Raw genomic sequence first — 18663 nt, 5'->3', positions numbered from 1 at the left:
TGCTAAAAACTTTTGTAAAAAAAACCAATATAAACCTTTTTTATATACTTTAAAAATATAAATAAGCTTTTCCCGAAAAGTGCTTAATTTTTCATTGATTTCGTGTTGAATTATTAGATTTGGAATTAGACGAATAACAACGTATTTTTCATGAGCTACAACTTTGGTTTTACTCCTTTTATAAATTTTACTGATAGACCATTTTTTCGTTACTTTATAAGCTACACTTTTGCTAAGAATATTTTTTTCAATAAAATATTTACTTTTTGAGTTATTTGCGAAAACGGTCTGAAAACGTAGTTTTTTTTTATCGAAAGATCAACATTTTCAATCGCGAATAACTCGAAAAGTATTGACTAACGTAAAAACCTTTATAGAACGAAAGTTGCTTATAATCAGTCAGCTTATCCATTTCCGGTCTTATCTTGAACGTATGTTTTTTCACCCCCGAGAAGGGGTGACTGTCACCCCCAAGTAAAAGCAACCAACGGCACAAATTCAACTTTGAACTGGAGGGTAACTAGAACCTAAATCCAAATTTTCATGCAATTCGGAGTTGCCCCTCAAAATTACACTCCAAAACGGTCATTTTAGGTTTTTAACTTTTGATTTTGATGTCAAATATCTCTTGATCCTTAGATGATAGAATGTCCAAATTTTTACAGTAGTTGTAGATAGATAATAACATCAAGTCCCGCGTAAAGTTTTATTGAAAATGTACAAAAACAAGTAAAATAAAAAATAAAATCCAAACTTTTTTGGGTTTTTTTGTAAGAGTATTTTGAAAAATTTTAAAATAAATGTTTCTTCCACTCCAACTTTACAAAAATTTACGCGGGACTAAACAATACATCTATTAGTTTCAAAATACAGTGGAACCCCGATAAGTCGACCCCCTATAATCCGAAAGTCCGGCTAACCCGCACCGATTTTCAAACATTTTTTCACTTTGACTGAGTTTTTTACCAAGAAATAAACAATACTGTATACAACTGTACGTAATTTAGATGTACTGTGCATATTTATGTATTTCATGTTTTTGCAATTATGAATAATGTGTATTTGTTTATTATTTATATGTATTTTACTAATTTTTACCATATTCTCCGGCTAACCCGGATTTTCGATAACCCGGATCGGCCGCTGTCCCTATTAATCCGACTTATCGAGGTTCCACTGTAAAATAAAAATTAGGTCTCTAAGTGCTTTGGTTACAGAGTTACGTGTCATAATGTTAACATTGTCGTTAAATGGGACTTCGGGTGCCCTTAAAACGAGATTTTCTAAAATGTTTATAAACAAAACGTTTATTGCAAATTAAACCCGAAAGTAAGTATTTTTTCTAATTTATTATTTTGTTTATAATTGTTATATTGTTTATAATTACTAAAATAAACAATAAAAAAATATTTAGAACACATTTTACAATGTGAGTTTTTTGTAGTTACTGAGCAAAAGTCCTGTCGCCAGGGGGGGTACAACGGCCTCGTTAATTCAGATGGACTTACTCAAGTTTTTTTTATGTATTTTGACCCGTAGAACACGAATTTTTTGGGTAACAGTTGATCCGGATGTCGATAAGATTGTTATAGACCAAGAACTTGAGGAATCAAATAACAGCGATTTTTGGCAAAACAAAACAATATTTTGTATTTTTTGGGCCATTTTAAGTAAAAAATATTTCTACAAGTTTTTTCGTAGGATGCACAGTTTTCGAGATAAACGCGGTTGAACTTTAAAAAAATCGAAAAATTGCAATTTTTGAACCCGAATAACTTTTGATTAAAAAATAAAATAGCAAGTCTGCTTACCGCATTTGAAAGTTTAAGTCAAATTATATCGGTTTTGATTATTTGCATTGGTAAAAATTTATTTTTTTATTGTTTAACAAAGCTATAAACACGTAGGGTTTCCCGTGCTTTTACATGCGTTTTAACGCATGTAACGTAGAAATAGTCTTGATTGCACTAGTACCTATTCTACCTACTCGTTCGATTTTAAATGAGAAATCATAGAAACATCACTCACGCACTAGTTGTTTGTAGCTTTGTTTAGCAATAACACAATAAATTTTTAGCAATGCAAATAATCAAAACCGACATAATTTGACTTGAACTTTCAAAGGCGCTAAGCAGAATTGCTATTTTATTTTTTAATCAAAAGTTATTCGGGTTTAAAAATTGCAGTTTTTCGATTTTTTGAAAGTTCAACCGCGTTTATCTCGAAAACTGTGCATCCTACTAAAAAACTTGTAGAAATATTTTTTGCTTAAAATGACCCAAAAAATACAAAATATTGTTTTGTTTTGCCAAAAATCGCTGTTATTTGATTCCTCAAGTTCTTGGTCTATAACAATCTTATCGACATCCGGATCAACTGTTACCCAAAAAATTCGTGTTCTACGGGTCAAAATACATAAAAAAAATTTGGGTAAGTCCATCTGAATTAACGAGGCCGTTGTACCCCCCCTGGCGACAGGACTAATTGGGCGAGCAGTTTTTAAATAATTATATTTTGTGTTTATTCCATGTGAGAAAAAAAGGTCATTTTAAAATTGTTGTACATATGCTTTCTCAATATTTATAAGAACTTTTTATCTTATTCTCTTCGTAAGGTCTCAAATTTTTAGGTTTTTAAAAAAGCATCTTTTTGTTCTTCTTAAAGTGGCTGTCTGTTCCAGATGTTAATGATCTTCATGGCTATCTTGACTTTATTTACCGCAGCACTGAACAGTTCAGTGGTAGCCATGTTATACCACTTTCGTAAATTTTGAAGCCAGGAAATGCGTCTTCTTGGAGAATCAGTTGGAGAAGGCCGTAACGTTCTTGATTTCTCATTACATGTCCTAGATATTCTAATTTTTTAGTTTTGATGGTCATGAGAATTTCACACTCTTTCCTCGTTCTACGCAGGAGTTCCACATTAGTAATTCGGTTAACCTAGGATATACGTAAGATGAGCCTATAACACCACATTTTGAAAGCTTCAAGAAGATTTATAGATGCAACAGTTAGTGTCCATGCTTCGATTCCGTAGAGCAGAACTGTGAATATGTAGCCTTTCAACAGATGATATTTTGTTTTTAATGATGTCTCGACTGTTGAAAATGGGTCTCATTCTAACGACTGCTGCTTTTGCTTTTATTCGCTGTTTAATTTCTGTTGAGTTCGCTATTTAAATTGATGCCCAGATATGTATAGGTATTGCTCGACTCTTTCGATATTCTGTTGGTTGATTATAAGTTGAGTGTTTGTTATTGTTTTTTTAATTGTCATAAATTTGGTCTTCTTGATGTTAAGAGCTAGTCCGTATCTGTTGCTGACTTCTGTTGAGGTGATCATATCAATAAAAAGCATATTCATTTATAATTATTATTTACTAAACAAATAATTGATGCAGAATGCAGTACCATCTGAAAGGATATTATTAAAAACATCTTTTTATAAAAAAGAAGTTTGTACGAGCTATAGCTCCGGAGTATTTTTTTTGTGTTTTTAATCTCAGCGAACTCGTTTATAATAATTTTTTTATTTAGCTTAATGCCTTGACATCTAATGGCCATTGGCTTAGTACATTTGATTTTTCAGATACCTAATGTAGTGTGTAGTGTGTGTGTTGATCAAATGTCTTGTTACTTTGAAAAGTCGACTTTACTGTCTTTACAAAAAAATGCTAATTGTATGCGAAGGTCTGCTGTCCCTCCGGTGAGTACCTACGGATCCCACAAGGATAGAAACAATTTTTTCTACCCAGATGAGATTCGAACTCACGACCCCTGAATCCAAAGGTAGGCTCTCTTACCACTGAGCCACAGAGGGGTGTTATAATAATTAGGAGCTAAAATTTGGGCAGTTTATCAATAAATTTCAGTTTTTCATTTAAAATTTAATTGAGTTTAATATATGCATTGTAAAAACTTATTGCATAATAAATATTGTTAAAATAACATGCTAATATATTTAATTATACAAATATTTATTGTTTTGAAAAACCACATCGATACCACGAGTTTGGTATTAGAATTGAAAAAAATAATCCAATCACTACCAAACAAACAAAACACATTATTATCGATCCAATGCTTCTTCCTATATTTATTAAATTATGGTGTTGTTATTATGGTCCATAAATTTAGTGGCCTATGATTAAATGTTTATTTAATATAAAAATACAAATATTCTTTATGTATTTATTGTATTATTGCTTACATAATAATCTTCATCTAGCCAATATAAAATTAACAAAGGATTAGAACTTCAAGATTATAGCCAGGGAGGTAGTGTCAAATTTGACCGGAGCATTTTAGCATGGCTGCTTTCTTTTTATTTAGTTAGGTATTCCAAAGCTTATTAACAAATGATGTGTCAGCTGGTCCAAAACCGGGGATTTTAGACAAGAAAAGGTAAAATATGAAACTTGATGGAAAAACGCTACAACTTACGTCAAATATTTATCTACGTGACTTACAACTCTTAATAGCCTTGCTGACTTTTCTCCTAGCTTGCACTCAGGCAATCCGGGTTCGAATCCTGGCGTTGAAATTTTTTTTTGTTTTTAAAATTGACATATACCACGTTTGTATTATTTATACGAGACAATATAAAAAAATCTGTATGTCTTTTATAGAATTATGCATATAACTTATTAAATAGAACTATGCATTTTGATCATAAATATTATGATTGACCTTAATAATCAAAGTTGTTGTAAATGAACCCCTGAAGCTTCCCGAGTTAGTACGACCAATCTAAGTGAAAAAGGGGGTTGCCCTCCCCACCCCTTCCCAACTTTTTTTTTATTTTTTGGACAAACTGTTTTTTCTTAATGTAATATGATGTAGAACCAAAAGATACATACAACCCTAATTTTTCACTTTTCTATCACCAACCCCCATTTTTAATAGCAATCTAAATATTTAAATTGGAAAAGACTGCAAGACTTGTACACACTTCTAAATAGGTCAAAACGGCAAACAGGTGTATGTTTTCAAAAAACTTTTGATAGTGTGTAAAAAATATATTTTATATCAGCTAAGTACTTTCAACACATAACGTGCCATCATCAGAGCTTCCTAAAAGGACATATTTAAGATAAGATTTTTTTCATATAAAAAATGAGTGAAAAACTTACGTCCTCTTAATCTAAATATTTGCCAGTTCTATATAATAGGTATATAAAAATGGAGATTTCTCTGTATGAGGAGCGATCAATCAAAACGCAATAAATCCAGTTTTTTAGAATTTGAGTTAAATTAATACTAAATAGCTTTCTCATGAAATATATCCAGTGGTTACAGCCAATTCCTTCCAAACGCAATATATCCAATAGAAAATAGCTATCGAAAGTGTGCAAATCAATCAAAACACAATAAATCTAGTATTCCGCTGAATAACGGCCTTATTATAAAAATAATTATTTTTCAAAATAAAATGTCAATTTTAAAAACAAAAAAAATTTCAACGCCAGGATTTGAACCCGGATTGCCTGAGTGAAAGCTAGGAGAGAAGTCAGCAAGGCTATTAAGAGTTGTAAGTCACGTAGATAAATATTTGACATAAGTTGTAGCGTTTTCCCATCAAGTTTCATATTTTACCTTTTCTTGTCTAAAATCCCCGGTTTTGAGCCAGCTGACACATCATTTGTTAATAAGCTTTGGAAAAAAGAAATCAGCCATGCTAAAATGCTCCGATCAAATTTGACACTACCTCCCTGGCTAGTATCCTTGCAGAAAATTTACGAATTAGCTGCTGTTCTGGATATTTAAAATAAGAAAATTTAATCATGATCAAATAATATTCGTACTAAATAACAAATGTGTATAATGGAAACGTAATTCGGTCAGAATACGTAAAAAAGTAACGATGTTTGGTATATATGTTTAAGAAATAAGAGTAGCGGCTTTAAAAAGCATTTGTCGGTATTCTAACATCGCATTAATCATTGTAAATTGGTCTTTTTAGAACTTACTGTAAACACTTTTATATTGGTAAAGTTAAAATTATTAGACAGTAAATATTAAACAAAAGAAACTAAACTCTTTTTTCTACTTTCAACTACATAAAAGCAAGTTCATTAGCGGAACCGAATTCAAAATTATTCTACACATCATATTTGAAACAATATTTGGTTAAAAATCTCATTTTTAATGGTAAAAAATATATTAATTTGTCTGGACTAAATTACGATCCTGTTGATATCCGAGAAGACTTGGTCTTAACACAATGTTGCCAAATTGAATTTTGTTATTTTCGGTTTAAATTTTCTAGCCAAATTCGGAGTCTACTATGGTCCGAGAGCTGTGAGACATTTTTGAGTAGGTATTTTAGGCAACCTGAAATTTTTTCATATGACTCTTCCATGATAGCCTAATACAAAAATGCCGGTCTGGCTGGAGGGTAGCGGTTATTTTCCCCAAAAATCCCCCCCAAAGTTAAAAAAAAAGGGTAAACATTGATATTACAAAAAATATCATTGGCGTGACTTTAAACTAAATTTAAATATTTAGATATAAAGAAAATAAACAGGCCAGGCAATTTGAGGGCGATTTTAACTCTGCAAGATACTTGCATGGGCGCCCCAGGATTATTTTCAGGGGGTGCATCTGAACTGAACTTCAGAAGATTTCATCTGGATCTGTACATACTATTAACGAGTATAAAATATACAACTATACATGCATAGCTATGTACATTTCTTCCGGACAGGGAGGTGCAATTGTTATTTTTACAGGGTATTTTTTAATATTAAAAATAAACATTCTAAAAAAGACAGGTTCTTTTTGGTGTAATTTTCTAACTGCCAGGTGAAACAAATAACGCGTGCATGTGAATGAAAAGGGCTATAGGTAATTCTTCAACATCTAACGGAAATGGATGGATACTAACAGATTTTGCCAAGGAATTAAAAAATATTAAATTTAAGTAGTTAAATTTTTAATTGAACATTGGTCTACAGAGGAGATGGTGCCTTTTATTGGTAATTTATTAATAAATTTAAATTATGATTTATGTGATTCGTATGTTGTAAATACTGATGGTATAGAAATGTCGATCGACGATAACATGACCTGCGAAAATCACGAAGAAGCCGACACGAAGATAGTTCATCACGTATGCAAGCTTAATACATTAGCAAAGACCAATATTCTTATTAAAACTTCGGATACAGATGTTTTGATAATTGAGCTTGGAAACATGGATAATCTCTAAAGTGACGATCTAGAGATTTTTATGGAGTATGGTACTGGAAATTTTAAAATATACATAAATATAACGAAGCTACATACGGAATTAGAGCCATCTTTATCTACGAGATTGTTTGCCTCAATCAGTTTATGATTGCTATAGTTCATCAGCGAACCAAAGAGAATTTCAGGTATATTGCTGAGGGTAAGCTTACATACATGTTCTTTTTATAACTGAAATCTTTTTTTTAGTTAACTCAATTTTCTGCTTCTTCGTGTGCCTCATCCTTTCATGCCAATGGCGATCATCACGGCCCATTTTATTCTCTCTGCAGCGATTCTGAAGAGTTCTATTGTTGTTTTTAACACACCACTACTTTAAAATTTTCAACCAGGATATGCATCGTCTTCCCGGTTCTCTTTTTTCTAACACTTTTCCTTTTATAACCAATCACATCACGCTTTTTATTTCTTAGTATATGACCAAAGTAGCTCATTTTTCTTTTCTTCATAGTGTTGAGTATTTATTTTTCCTATTTCATCTTTCTTAATGTTTCTGTGTTTGTTACGTGTTGTGTCCATGATATTTTTTATATTATTCGATAACACCATATCTCAACAATTTCAAGCCTTTTTTCAGATGCGCCCGTGATTGTCCAGGCTTCGACTCCGTATAAAAGGAGAGAGAATACGTATCAACTCAATTAATTAATCACTAATTAATTTTTAATTAATTCTAAATATATATTACAGATCATGTAGAAGAGGAATCTGAGTCTCGAGAGGAGTCTGACGAAGAAGAAGATAATGAATATTTAAGCTTAGATGAGGAGTTTGAAGAAGTAGTACAAGATTCGGACACATAATTAATTTAGTTTATAGTTTTCTGCTTCTCTACCTATATATTTATAGTAATAAATTTGTTTTTTTCTGCCATATTTGCAAAATCTATTGTATAGTACGTATTATTTTCCTTTAATTAATAAAAAGTTACTTAAAAAACTATAATATATAATAATTACTCTAACGTTTCGAGGCACAACAACATGGGTATCGCCAGGTCGCGTGATTTTTCTCGAGCGAACGGACTCGCTCAGCTATAATATAGGACGCAAACAGCTATCGGTATACGCTCTTTCTTACACTGCTGCTTACCTATAGTGCTTTTCATTTACATGCTCGCGTAATTTGTTTAATCACCTAGCAGTTGAAAAATTTCACCAAAAAAACCTGTCTTTTTAGAATATTTATTTTTAGTATTAAAAAATACCCTGTCAAAATAACAATTGCACCTCCCTGTCCGGAAGGAATGTACATCATAGCTATGCATGTATAGTTGTATATTTTATACTCGTTAATAGTATGTACAGATTCAGATGAAATCTTCTGAAGTTCAGATGCACCCCCTGAAAATAATCCTGGGGCGCCCATGCCAGTATCTTGCAGAGTTAAAATCGCCCTCAAATCGCCTGGCCTGTTTATTTTCTTTATATTTGAATATTTAAATTTACTTTAAGTCACGTCAATGATATTTTTTGTAATAACAACGTTTACCCTTTTTTTAACTTTGGGGGGATTTTTGGGGAAAATAACCGCTACCCTCCAGCCAGACCGGCATTTTTGTATTAGGCTATCATGGAAGAGTCACCTGAAAAAATTTCAGGTTGCCTAAAATACCTACTCAAAAATGTCTCACAGCTCTTAGGCTACAGTGAACACAACAACTCGGAAGTAGGCTCAGCGCACTGATACACTTTCTAAGGGACATGCAAGTACATACATATTAGGTACGTAAAACGCCATTTTTTGGAAAATTACCCCGTACTGCTACCTAAAGTTTACCATATAAAAAAGTCGAAAAGTTACCATATAAAAAAAGAAAAATACCATAAAGTCGATAAAATAACTTTGTTATTGTTTTAATCGCATTTGCGATAATAATAATGGTAGGGGAGCAAAGTATGCTAAATGTGCAGTCACTCGAGCGCTTTGGGGACCTATTGGGTTGTGAAGAGTAGGTCCTAAAACCAAAAAAAGTTAAGTAAAGTTTTCCATTTTAGTGGGCGCTTGCCATTTTTAAATTTAATTTTTCATTTCCAACAATCGTTTTTTCCGATTATAACATCAGTCAGGTAACATTCCTTTCTCACTTAAGCGAACAAAGATAATTGCAATTCCGAAACCGGGCAAATCAAACGATAAGCCAGAAAACTACCGCCCCATAGCTCTACTCAGCATGGTATATAAACTATTACAAAAGCTTCTCCTCAACAGAATTAGTCACAGGATACTAGAAAATGTCCCCATTGAACAAGCTGGCTTCCGCCCTCATCGAAGCTGTACGGACCAAGTGCTGTCATTAACAACTTTTATAGAAGCTAGTTTTCAAAAGAAACAAAAGACAGCAACAGTATTTATAGATCTAACAGCAGCATATGATACTGTTTGGAGACAGGGATTAATATATAAACTGGCCCGCATTATCCCCTGCAGAAAGATAATTAACCTCATTGACAACATGCTGACCAACAGAGCCTTCCAGGTTATAATGGGAAAGGAGACGAGTAGACAGATGAAACTTAACAATGGTCTTCCACAGGGTTCTGTCCTTGCCCCTTTACTTTTCAGCCTCTATATTGCTGACATGCCTGAAACCGAATCTCGGAAGTTTGGATATGCTGACGACTGGACCCTTGCAACAAGCCACCAATCTTTAGAAACTACAGAAATCACTCTCACGAATGACTTATCCATCCTCAGCGAATACCTTAAGAAATGGAGACTACAGCCAAGTACTACAAAAACTGAAGTATCAGCTTTTCATCTAAACAACAAGTTGGCAAACAGAGAATTGCGAGTGTATTTTAATAACAAGCTGTTAAAACACAATAAATACCCGAAATACCTTGGGGTTACTCTAGACAGAACGCTCACATTCAGAGAACACCTGACGAAAACAGCAGCAAAATTGAAAACACGCAACAATATAATACAGAAACTCTGCGGCACTACATGGGGGTCCACAGCATCAACATTAAGATCCTCTGCTCTTGGCCTGATATATCCGGTGGCAGAATACTGTGCTCCAGTGTGGCTAAATAGCAGGCATACCCACCTGGTCGACACCCAACTAAACCGTACTATGCGTATGATAACAGGCACAATTAAGCCCACCCCTACAATGTGGCTACCTACCCTTAGTAATATAGCACCACCCAACCTACGCCGCGAACATGCATTGGTTAAAGAATATAACAAAATAATGGACAGTCGCCAGCTTCTAGTCCACAACGACATCCCCGATATTCTTGGAAACCGTCTCCGATCCAGGTTACCCCCTCTACAATCTGCTCAAGCGCTGCAGCAATCCAACTTTGACTTAAATACCCGATGGAGAGAAGATTGGGAAAGTAGGACAGATCCGCATTACCATAGTCTACCGGACATCATAGGGAAACCTGGCGAATTTGAACGTCCCCGTAAGATTTGGGCAGCCCTTAATCGAATTCGAACAAACTGTGGAAGATGCGCCGACTCCCTCCACAGATGGGGTAAACTCCCCTCGCCTTCTTGTGACTGCGGCGCTGCAAGACAGACGATCAGTCACATTGTTCAGGACTGCCCACGCAGAGCATACACAGGCGACCCTATAGACTTTGTAATGGCAACCGAAGGGTCAATCGAATATATAAAAAAATTGGACATCTGTTTGTGATGCATTGTATAATGCATAAATCTAACTATATTCTGTGATATACTTAAGCCATACGCTAAATAAAAATAAATAAATCCGATTATAACGCCATCTATCCATAATTCGAAAAAATGTTTCGAGTAAAAGTTACTTATTTTTACGTAAGGAATCCAAATCTGCAATAAAACATGGTGGCTCCTATTTAAGATTTTAAAGTAACCCCCCACCCCAATCCCGTGGGGTGTTGTGTTTGGTGCTATCCGATATATTTTTCAAAAATATTTAATAAGTGTATTTTACAGTTTTTCGATCTGATGTTCATTTCGCGAAATATCGCGTAATTCGTATTTAAAATATTAAATTTACCCCCCACCTCTCTCCATGGGAAGTCGTCTTTGGTATCATTCGATAGATTTTTAAAAAATATTGAGCATATTTTTTTTAGTTTTTCGATCTGTCATTAATTTCGCGAAATATTCGCTTTTTTCTTGTGAAATTTTGGGGCTCACCCATTTCCTTACGCCCGGCTTAAATCGTCAGATTTTTGAAATATACACTCTTTTGCATGTACTTAACTTATCTTACTTAATCTGACAATTTCGAGTTTTTTTAAGGATAGATTTTTTTTTCGGTCCCCCCTTAACGAACTCCCCTGTGTTAAGAGCCAATATATGGTAGAGGTACATCTGCAGTGTACCAGGTTTCTCCCCATATGATAATCTGACGCGCTCGAGTAACTGCAAAAATCCCCGCTTGGGCTCCCCTACCATAAATAAAACAAGGGGCGTTTAAATCGCAATAGTAAACTTATACTGTGAAAAAAAAATACTGCTAACCATTCCATATTTTTACGTTTTCCTCACTTGCTCCCCTCCTGACATACATTTTTGACTCCATCTCTTATTGTTCTTCTCATACATTCTTATATTTTAATTTTTTAATCATAAACTAATAAAATAATATATTTTTCTATACAATACCATTTATAAAGAAACGAATAGATTATAGAAACGAAAACCTAACTAAAATAAAACCAAAATCTTGATTATGTTGCCTATGTGAGACCATTTCAGTTTAGGTAAAGAGAAATAAATAAAATAAAAATGAAGAGGAGATTTTAATTTATTTTCTTTGCCTCGTTTTAAATAATCTGCGTTTATATTTCCCACGGTCAAGGTTTTAACCTATTATATAATTTATAATATTAGTAACTAAACTTTTGTTCGAATAACCTATTGTGTAATATTGTACAAAGCAAATTCTTCTCTAATAACTATACTTTAGTTTAATTGCAATTTGAAACAAACACTAATTGAATTTTTTTCTTTGTTGCAGATGGAGAGGGAGCGTGTACAAATTAGTGTGGAGAGAACTTTTAGCTTATTTATTTTTATATTATGTGATAAATTTTATTTATAGGTTTGCATTAACTCCTCCTCAACAGAGGTAAGTCAATTTCATATGTATTTGGATTATTGTACAAAGTAACGTAAAATAGGTATATTTCACGAATGTGCGAATTTCTTGGATTATCCACTTCACTGTACAGCATTAAGACGTCCTCATGCCTTTCGGTCAGTAGCTAGTCTCCCTGGCCTGCTTCTTCGTCGTATTTTGTCGGATGTAGCTTTCCCTACCCTCTTTACAGTTCTACCTTTACTCATTCTCGCCATGTCTGAATCACGATAACTGTTTCGTTTCAAGTATGTCTAAGATCATTCCGATACAGCACCTTTTAAGTCTTTCTTCATTTCTTATACGATGACGTTTGGTCACTCCGGTTACTACATGAATTTTACTACGAATTTTGTCGTTCACTGTCCACGTTTCACTACCGTAGAGTAGCACCGGCTCGATAGAGTTTTAAATACTTTTATTTAAAAAAAAATGAACAATTTGTTTGTAAAAGGTATATGGTCACTTGCTACCATACTGTCATCATGTGAACAAGTCGAATCAGAGCTCAGATGGTACCTAGAGCGTATTACATGGAATATTTTAAACATCCATGCTTAATTTCGCATTTTTCATCGATGTTTCCTTGACGGATTAATTTTAAAAAGAGTTTTTACCAACAAATTTTTGTAATATTGTATTTTGGTGGTTAGCATGTTAGATCACGTAATCACTGATAATGATTGGTCAACCAATCGAAAACTAGTTCTGTGATGTAGGCCTTTTTAAGGATTTTAAATATATTAGTCCTGTCGCCAGGGGGGGTACAACGGCCTTCTTAATTCAGATGGACTTACCCAAGTTTTTTTTTATGTATTTTGACCTGTAGAACACGAATTTTTTGGGTAACAGTTGATCCGGATGTCGATAAGATTGTTATAAACCAAGAAGTTGAGGAATCACATAACAGCGATTTCTCGCAAAACAAAACATTTTTTCGTATTTTTTGTGTCGTTCTAACCAAAAAATGTTCCTACAAGTTTTTTCATAGGATGCATAGTTTTCGAGATAAACGCGGTTGAACTTTGAAAAAATCGAAAAATTGCAATTTTTGAACCCGAATAACCTTTGAATAAAAAATAAAATAGCAATTCTGCTTACCGCCTTTAAAAGTTTGAGTCAAATTATATCTGTTTTGAATATTTGCATTGCTAAAAATTTATTTTTTGATTGTTAAAAAAAGCTATAAACACATAGTGTTTCCCGTGCCTAATACATGCGTTTTAATGCATGCTACGTAGAAATAGCCCCGCTTGCACTTTTACCTCTTCTACCTACTCGTTCGATTTTAAATGAGAAATCATTGAAAACATCACTCAAGCACTAGGTGTTTATAGCTTTTTTTAACAATAAAATAATAAATTTTTAGCAATACAAATAATTAAAACCGATATAATTTGACTTGAACTTTCAAATGCGGTAAGCAGAATTGCTATTTTATTTTTTAATCAAAAGTTATTCGGGTTCAAAAATTGCAATTTTTCGATTTTTTGAAAGTTCAACCGCGTTTATCTCGAAAACTATGCATTATACGAAAAAATTTGTAGGAACATTTTTTGGTTAGAATGGCCCAAAAAATACAAAAAAATGTTTTGTTTTGCGAGGAATCGCTGTTATGTGATTCCTCAACTTCTTGGTTTATAACAATCTTATCGACATCCGGATCAACTGTTACCCAAAAAATTCGTGTTCTACAGGTCAAAATACATAAAAAAACTTGGGTAAGTCCATCTGAATACAGGAGGCCGTTGTACCCCCCCTGGCGACAGGACTATATACCTTTTATAAAGGATTTTATTGGTTTTTTTAATACTTATAGTGTTTTCTTTTATTTTCCATAGTAAACCTTCCTTTCTTTCCTTCAAAAACTGTATCAAACTCCAATCTCAACAAACTGGTATATATTTTTACAATGGCACACGATAAATGTCATTAAAATATAAATGTAACCCTAAACATAAATAAAGTATGTGACGGGTCGTTTGAACTATTTTAAATGCACAGAAGATTTTAAATTTGTAGTTCTAAGTTATTGTGAATTTTTGAAGCGTGAAATTTTGGAAATCTCATTTTAAACAAAACTTAACATTATTATGTAATAGAAAAAATGTACAAGTTCCCTAGTATATTAAGAGGATCGGTACGTATTTTCGGCTGCAATGCTATTCAAATGGGGATTCATTTTTTTCGGATCCTGAGAAAACTAATAAGTATTTTTGAAAATTTTAAACGCAGAATGAGAGATTACGTTATTAGCGAGGGCCGAAAGTCCCTGAGAACTTCTATAATGTTTATTTTAATAAGTTACAGGGGTGAAAAACTAAGAGAAAATGTAGTGTGATTTTTAATTTCAAATATCTCATTCGAAAGAAACTTCTTATATATTCTAAGGGACTTTCGGCTCTCGATAATAATTTAGCCTTTCATTTTGTGTTTAAACTTTTTAAAAATATTTATTAGTTTTTTCAGGATTCGAAAAAAATGGACACCATGTCCGTGGAAATCGAACATTCGCTATCTTTGTCATACAACGCACTCAGTCGAATATAATGTTATGACAAGACTTAAGACAGTGACAAGTAGAGATGTGTCCGACCCGCTATTTTGATATAGCAGTTCATTCTGCTACTGCTTTTTAACGCTTTTACGATGATAATAAAATCAATCAAAGAGTTGTTTATTAAATAGTATTGATAGACATTGATAGTGTATTTGAAAAATAATAATTGATTTAAGTCGTACAATTAATAAAAAGTTATTTATTGTTTATATATTATTTATGGAAAATCCAAGTATTTCAAGTCATTAAAATTCAAATAAAAGTATTATTTTACAAGAGTTTGTTCCGATAACCGTGAATAGGTACGAGTTTAGCTATAAAGTGCCCATGGTGGCATAAAATGTAGTAAATGCTAAAGCTTCAAGTACGTACTACATTTTTGAAGATTTAACTACACTTAAAAAGCATTTGCTTTTCTCCGTAGTATTTGCTTCTATTTACCAGCCCACATAGAAGAATGTACTACGCCTTTGAAGTATGTGCTTGTTTAGTAGTATTTTGCTTCAGTTTAAGTGAAGTTGGTGGGTGGACGTCTTCGGCGTAGGTATTTTTTTGTTACAATATGGCAGCATTTATGAATGTGTGTCATAGAAAAATTTACAAACTAAGAAGAAGATTCTTAATTTTTGGGGTCATTCTTTTATCAAATAAAATTTAATAATTGTGAAGAAGATTAACAAATAACATTTGTTCATTTTTATCCTCGCGTAACTCGTTTGTCGTTTCGGAATCTGAGTCACTCGTTTTTTCTCATGTACAATTCTAATAATTAAATAATCCAACAAATAGTTTATTCCTTTAAACGAGAATAAAATTTAATGCGAAAATTCTTGATTTACCGATAGATTTTATAGATCATATTTTCACTATAAATTTAAAATTAATTTGAAAAATACAAAAGTAATTAATTTGATTTATTATAAAAAGGTACTTACTTCAATTGAGCTAACCGTCTATTTCTTCGCTTTTCAGTAACACATTGCTTGTAACAACGTCCCATATTTTAATTTGCGCAAATAAAGAAATAAATAAAGTCTTTATAAATTAATTGAGTAATACTACATTTATACAACGCAGTTCTTTACGTGTTCAAACCTTATCTAAGCTTTCCATGGTAACAGTACATTATTAAAATAACTTTACAACTTTTTTCTTTTTCGACTATTTGTGTAGTATATAAATAATGGTAACCACTGAATACATAATTAGTGAAAAAATATTCCTATCATTTATACAAGTAAAGGTTATCCAAGAACCAAGAACATTCAAAAACTGAACGAAACCGAAATAGCCATCTCTACCTTTCTAATGACAATGTCACTGTCAACCTAATATTTACATCTGCAGTTTCCATACCAGCGAGAATTTTACTACACGTAATTTGCCGTGTAAAGAGAGAAAAAGTAGGGATAGCCGTAAAGTATTTGCGAATTATGTACCCATAGCCTTAATAATTTCACATTATGTACATGCCTCTATTGTACTATGACAAATTCGTGAAATATACCATATTAATCATTTTCAAATGACCTGTAACAAATATTTTCTCTTTATTTTCAGGATATTCGAAAAAATTCGGCTATATTTTGGTCAACAGAGTGAGACGATACCAATGTCTTTCGTGTTAGGTTTTTATGTATCTTTAGTGGTAGGAAGGTGGTGGGACCAGTACAAATTGCTGCCTTGGCCTGATACTCTTGCCTTGTTCCTCAATGCGGGCATTCCAGGCGCGGTAAGTACGTATTGGTTTTATTCATAATTTGCAAAAAAATCTATAAAAACTGTAATAAAACTTACAATTTAACTAATTTAACTACTTTACTTACTTACTTAAGCCGTCCTCTTGTACCTTACGGTGTCGAGGTAAGTGGAGAAATGAGACGTCTCCATGCCTTTCGGTCGGTAGCTAGTCTTTCTGCTTCTCTCCACCCAATATTTCTTTTTCCGCAAGCCTTTCCAATATTTGCATTCCACGTTCTTGCTGGCCTGCCTCTTCTTCGTTTGTTGTCAGATGCCGCTTTCCATACCCTCTTTACAGTTCTACCTTCACTCATTCTCGCAATATGTCCGAACCACGATAACTGTTTCGTTTCAAGTCTGTCTAAGGTCCTTCCAACACCGCACCTTTCACGTATGTCTTCATTTCTTATACGATCACGTCTGGTCACCCTGGATACCGCACGTAAATATCGCAATTCGCATGCTTGAATTTTACTACGGATGTTGTCGTTCACTGTCCACGTTTCACTACCGTAGAGTAGCACCGGCTCGTATACGGTTTGAAATACTTTCATTTTTGTTTTCAGGCTTACTTCTTTCTTCCTAATAAAACTTTTATTTAGTGCATAGTATAATTTTGTTGCACTCATTACCCTGCTGTTTATTTCTGGTTCTATATTTCCTTGCCCATTCATTGTTGATCCTAGATACTTGAAGTCCTCAACTTGTGTAATGGTCTCATTATTCAACTTAACATTTATATTTTCTTGTGTTTTCGATATTACTAAAGCTTCTGTTTTTTCAATATTTATTCTCATCCCAAATTTCTTAAAGGCTTCATTTCAAACATTCACATTTACTTGCAAGTCCTTTTTCTGATTTTGCCACAATTACCAGGTCATCGGCATATATCAACTCTGACACGCATACTTGTTGAAGTTTATACACCCCAACCCTAGTTCTTTTTACCTTACCCCTGCATTCTTTTACAATTTCGTCCATTAGAGTGATAAATAACAAAGGACTCAGAACACCACCTTGTCTTACACCTGTCCTTGTGTAGAATTCAAGAGATGAGCAATTGTTCGTTCTTACATTATTACGTGTACATTTATATATACTCTTTATTGCTTGGATTAACTTCGGTTTCACATTTCTACGGTTTAATATTTCCCAGATCTTGTTACGTGGCGCCCGATCAAATGCTTTTTCCAAGTCCACAAAACAGAGATACAACTTACTGTTATGCTCTAGGGCTTTTTCTGATAACTGTCTCACCGTGAATATGAGATCGGTTGTACCTCGCCCTGGCCTAAAGCCGCATTGGCTGTCATCCAGTGTGGCCTCGATATTTTCTCGCAGCTTTTTCTCTAGTATTATTTCGTAGATTTTACTAGCAACTACCAACAATGATATTCCTCTATAGTTAGAACACTTATGTTTATCGCCTTTTTTGTGTAATGGTAGAATAGTTGCAAGCGTCCAATCTCTAGGTATGCATCCGGTACGCCAACAGCTCTTTATGATCTTCCATAGTAATTGTAATCCTTCTCCTTCCATATATTTAATTAGCTCAGCCTTAATATTATCGTGTCCTGCAGCCTTGCCATTTTTTAATTTTAAAATTGCTTCCCTGTATTCTTCGTATGTTATGTCATCATCATCTTGTTGTTCATTTAAATTGTACTCCTCCCTGTCATTCTCTATTTCGTTGTTGTCTCCCATTAATAACTCCATAAAATGTTCTCGCCATCTTTCGGTAATCTCTTCATTTTTTAATAATATGTTACCATCTTTGTCCTCTAAACCTGTTACTCCGTTTGATTTCTTTTGTCTTAGATTTTTTAAAGTCCTATAAAGCAACTTCGCATTCCCCTTACTATCACTTTCCATTTTATTTCCAAATTCTTTCCATTGTCGATTCTTAGCTTCTTTAATTTTATTTTTAACCAGTATTCTCTGTTCCTTATATTCTTGATAATTACTTTCACTTTTATTGCTTATATACTTTTTCCACAATTTTTTCTTCTTCGAAGAACTAATTTAACTAAT

At 33.3% G+C, this 18663-nt stretch overlaps 1 protein-coding gene across 3 annotated transcripts in view; it reads left to right on the top strand.

Annotated features, from left to right (window-relative positions):
* LOC114329818 (bestrophin-2) overlaps window positions 1-18663 on the top strand; it is a 219901-nt gene that overhangs the window by 133462 nt on the left and 67776 nt on the right. For all 3 annotated transcript variants that reach the window (XM_028279055.2, XM_028279056.2, XM_028279057.2), the window contains exons 2-3: window positions 12213-12323; window positions 16453-16624. In XM_028279055.2, coding sequence (XP_028134856.1) covers window positions 12213-12323; window positions 16453-16624 — 283 coding nt within the window. The remainder of the gene's footprint in view (window positions 1-12212; window positions 12324-16452; window positions 16625-18663) is intronic.

This window comes from Diabrotica virgifera, chromosome 3, assembly GCF_917563875.1.
Source record: "Diabrotica virgifera virgifera chromosome 3, PGI_DIABVI_V3a".
Lineage (NCBI taxonomy): Eukaryota > Metazoa > Arthropoda > Insecta > Coleoptera > Chrysomelidae > Diabrotica > Diabrotica virgifera.
This window is presented reverse-complemented; position numbering and strand designations above follow the sequence as displayed.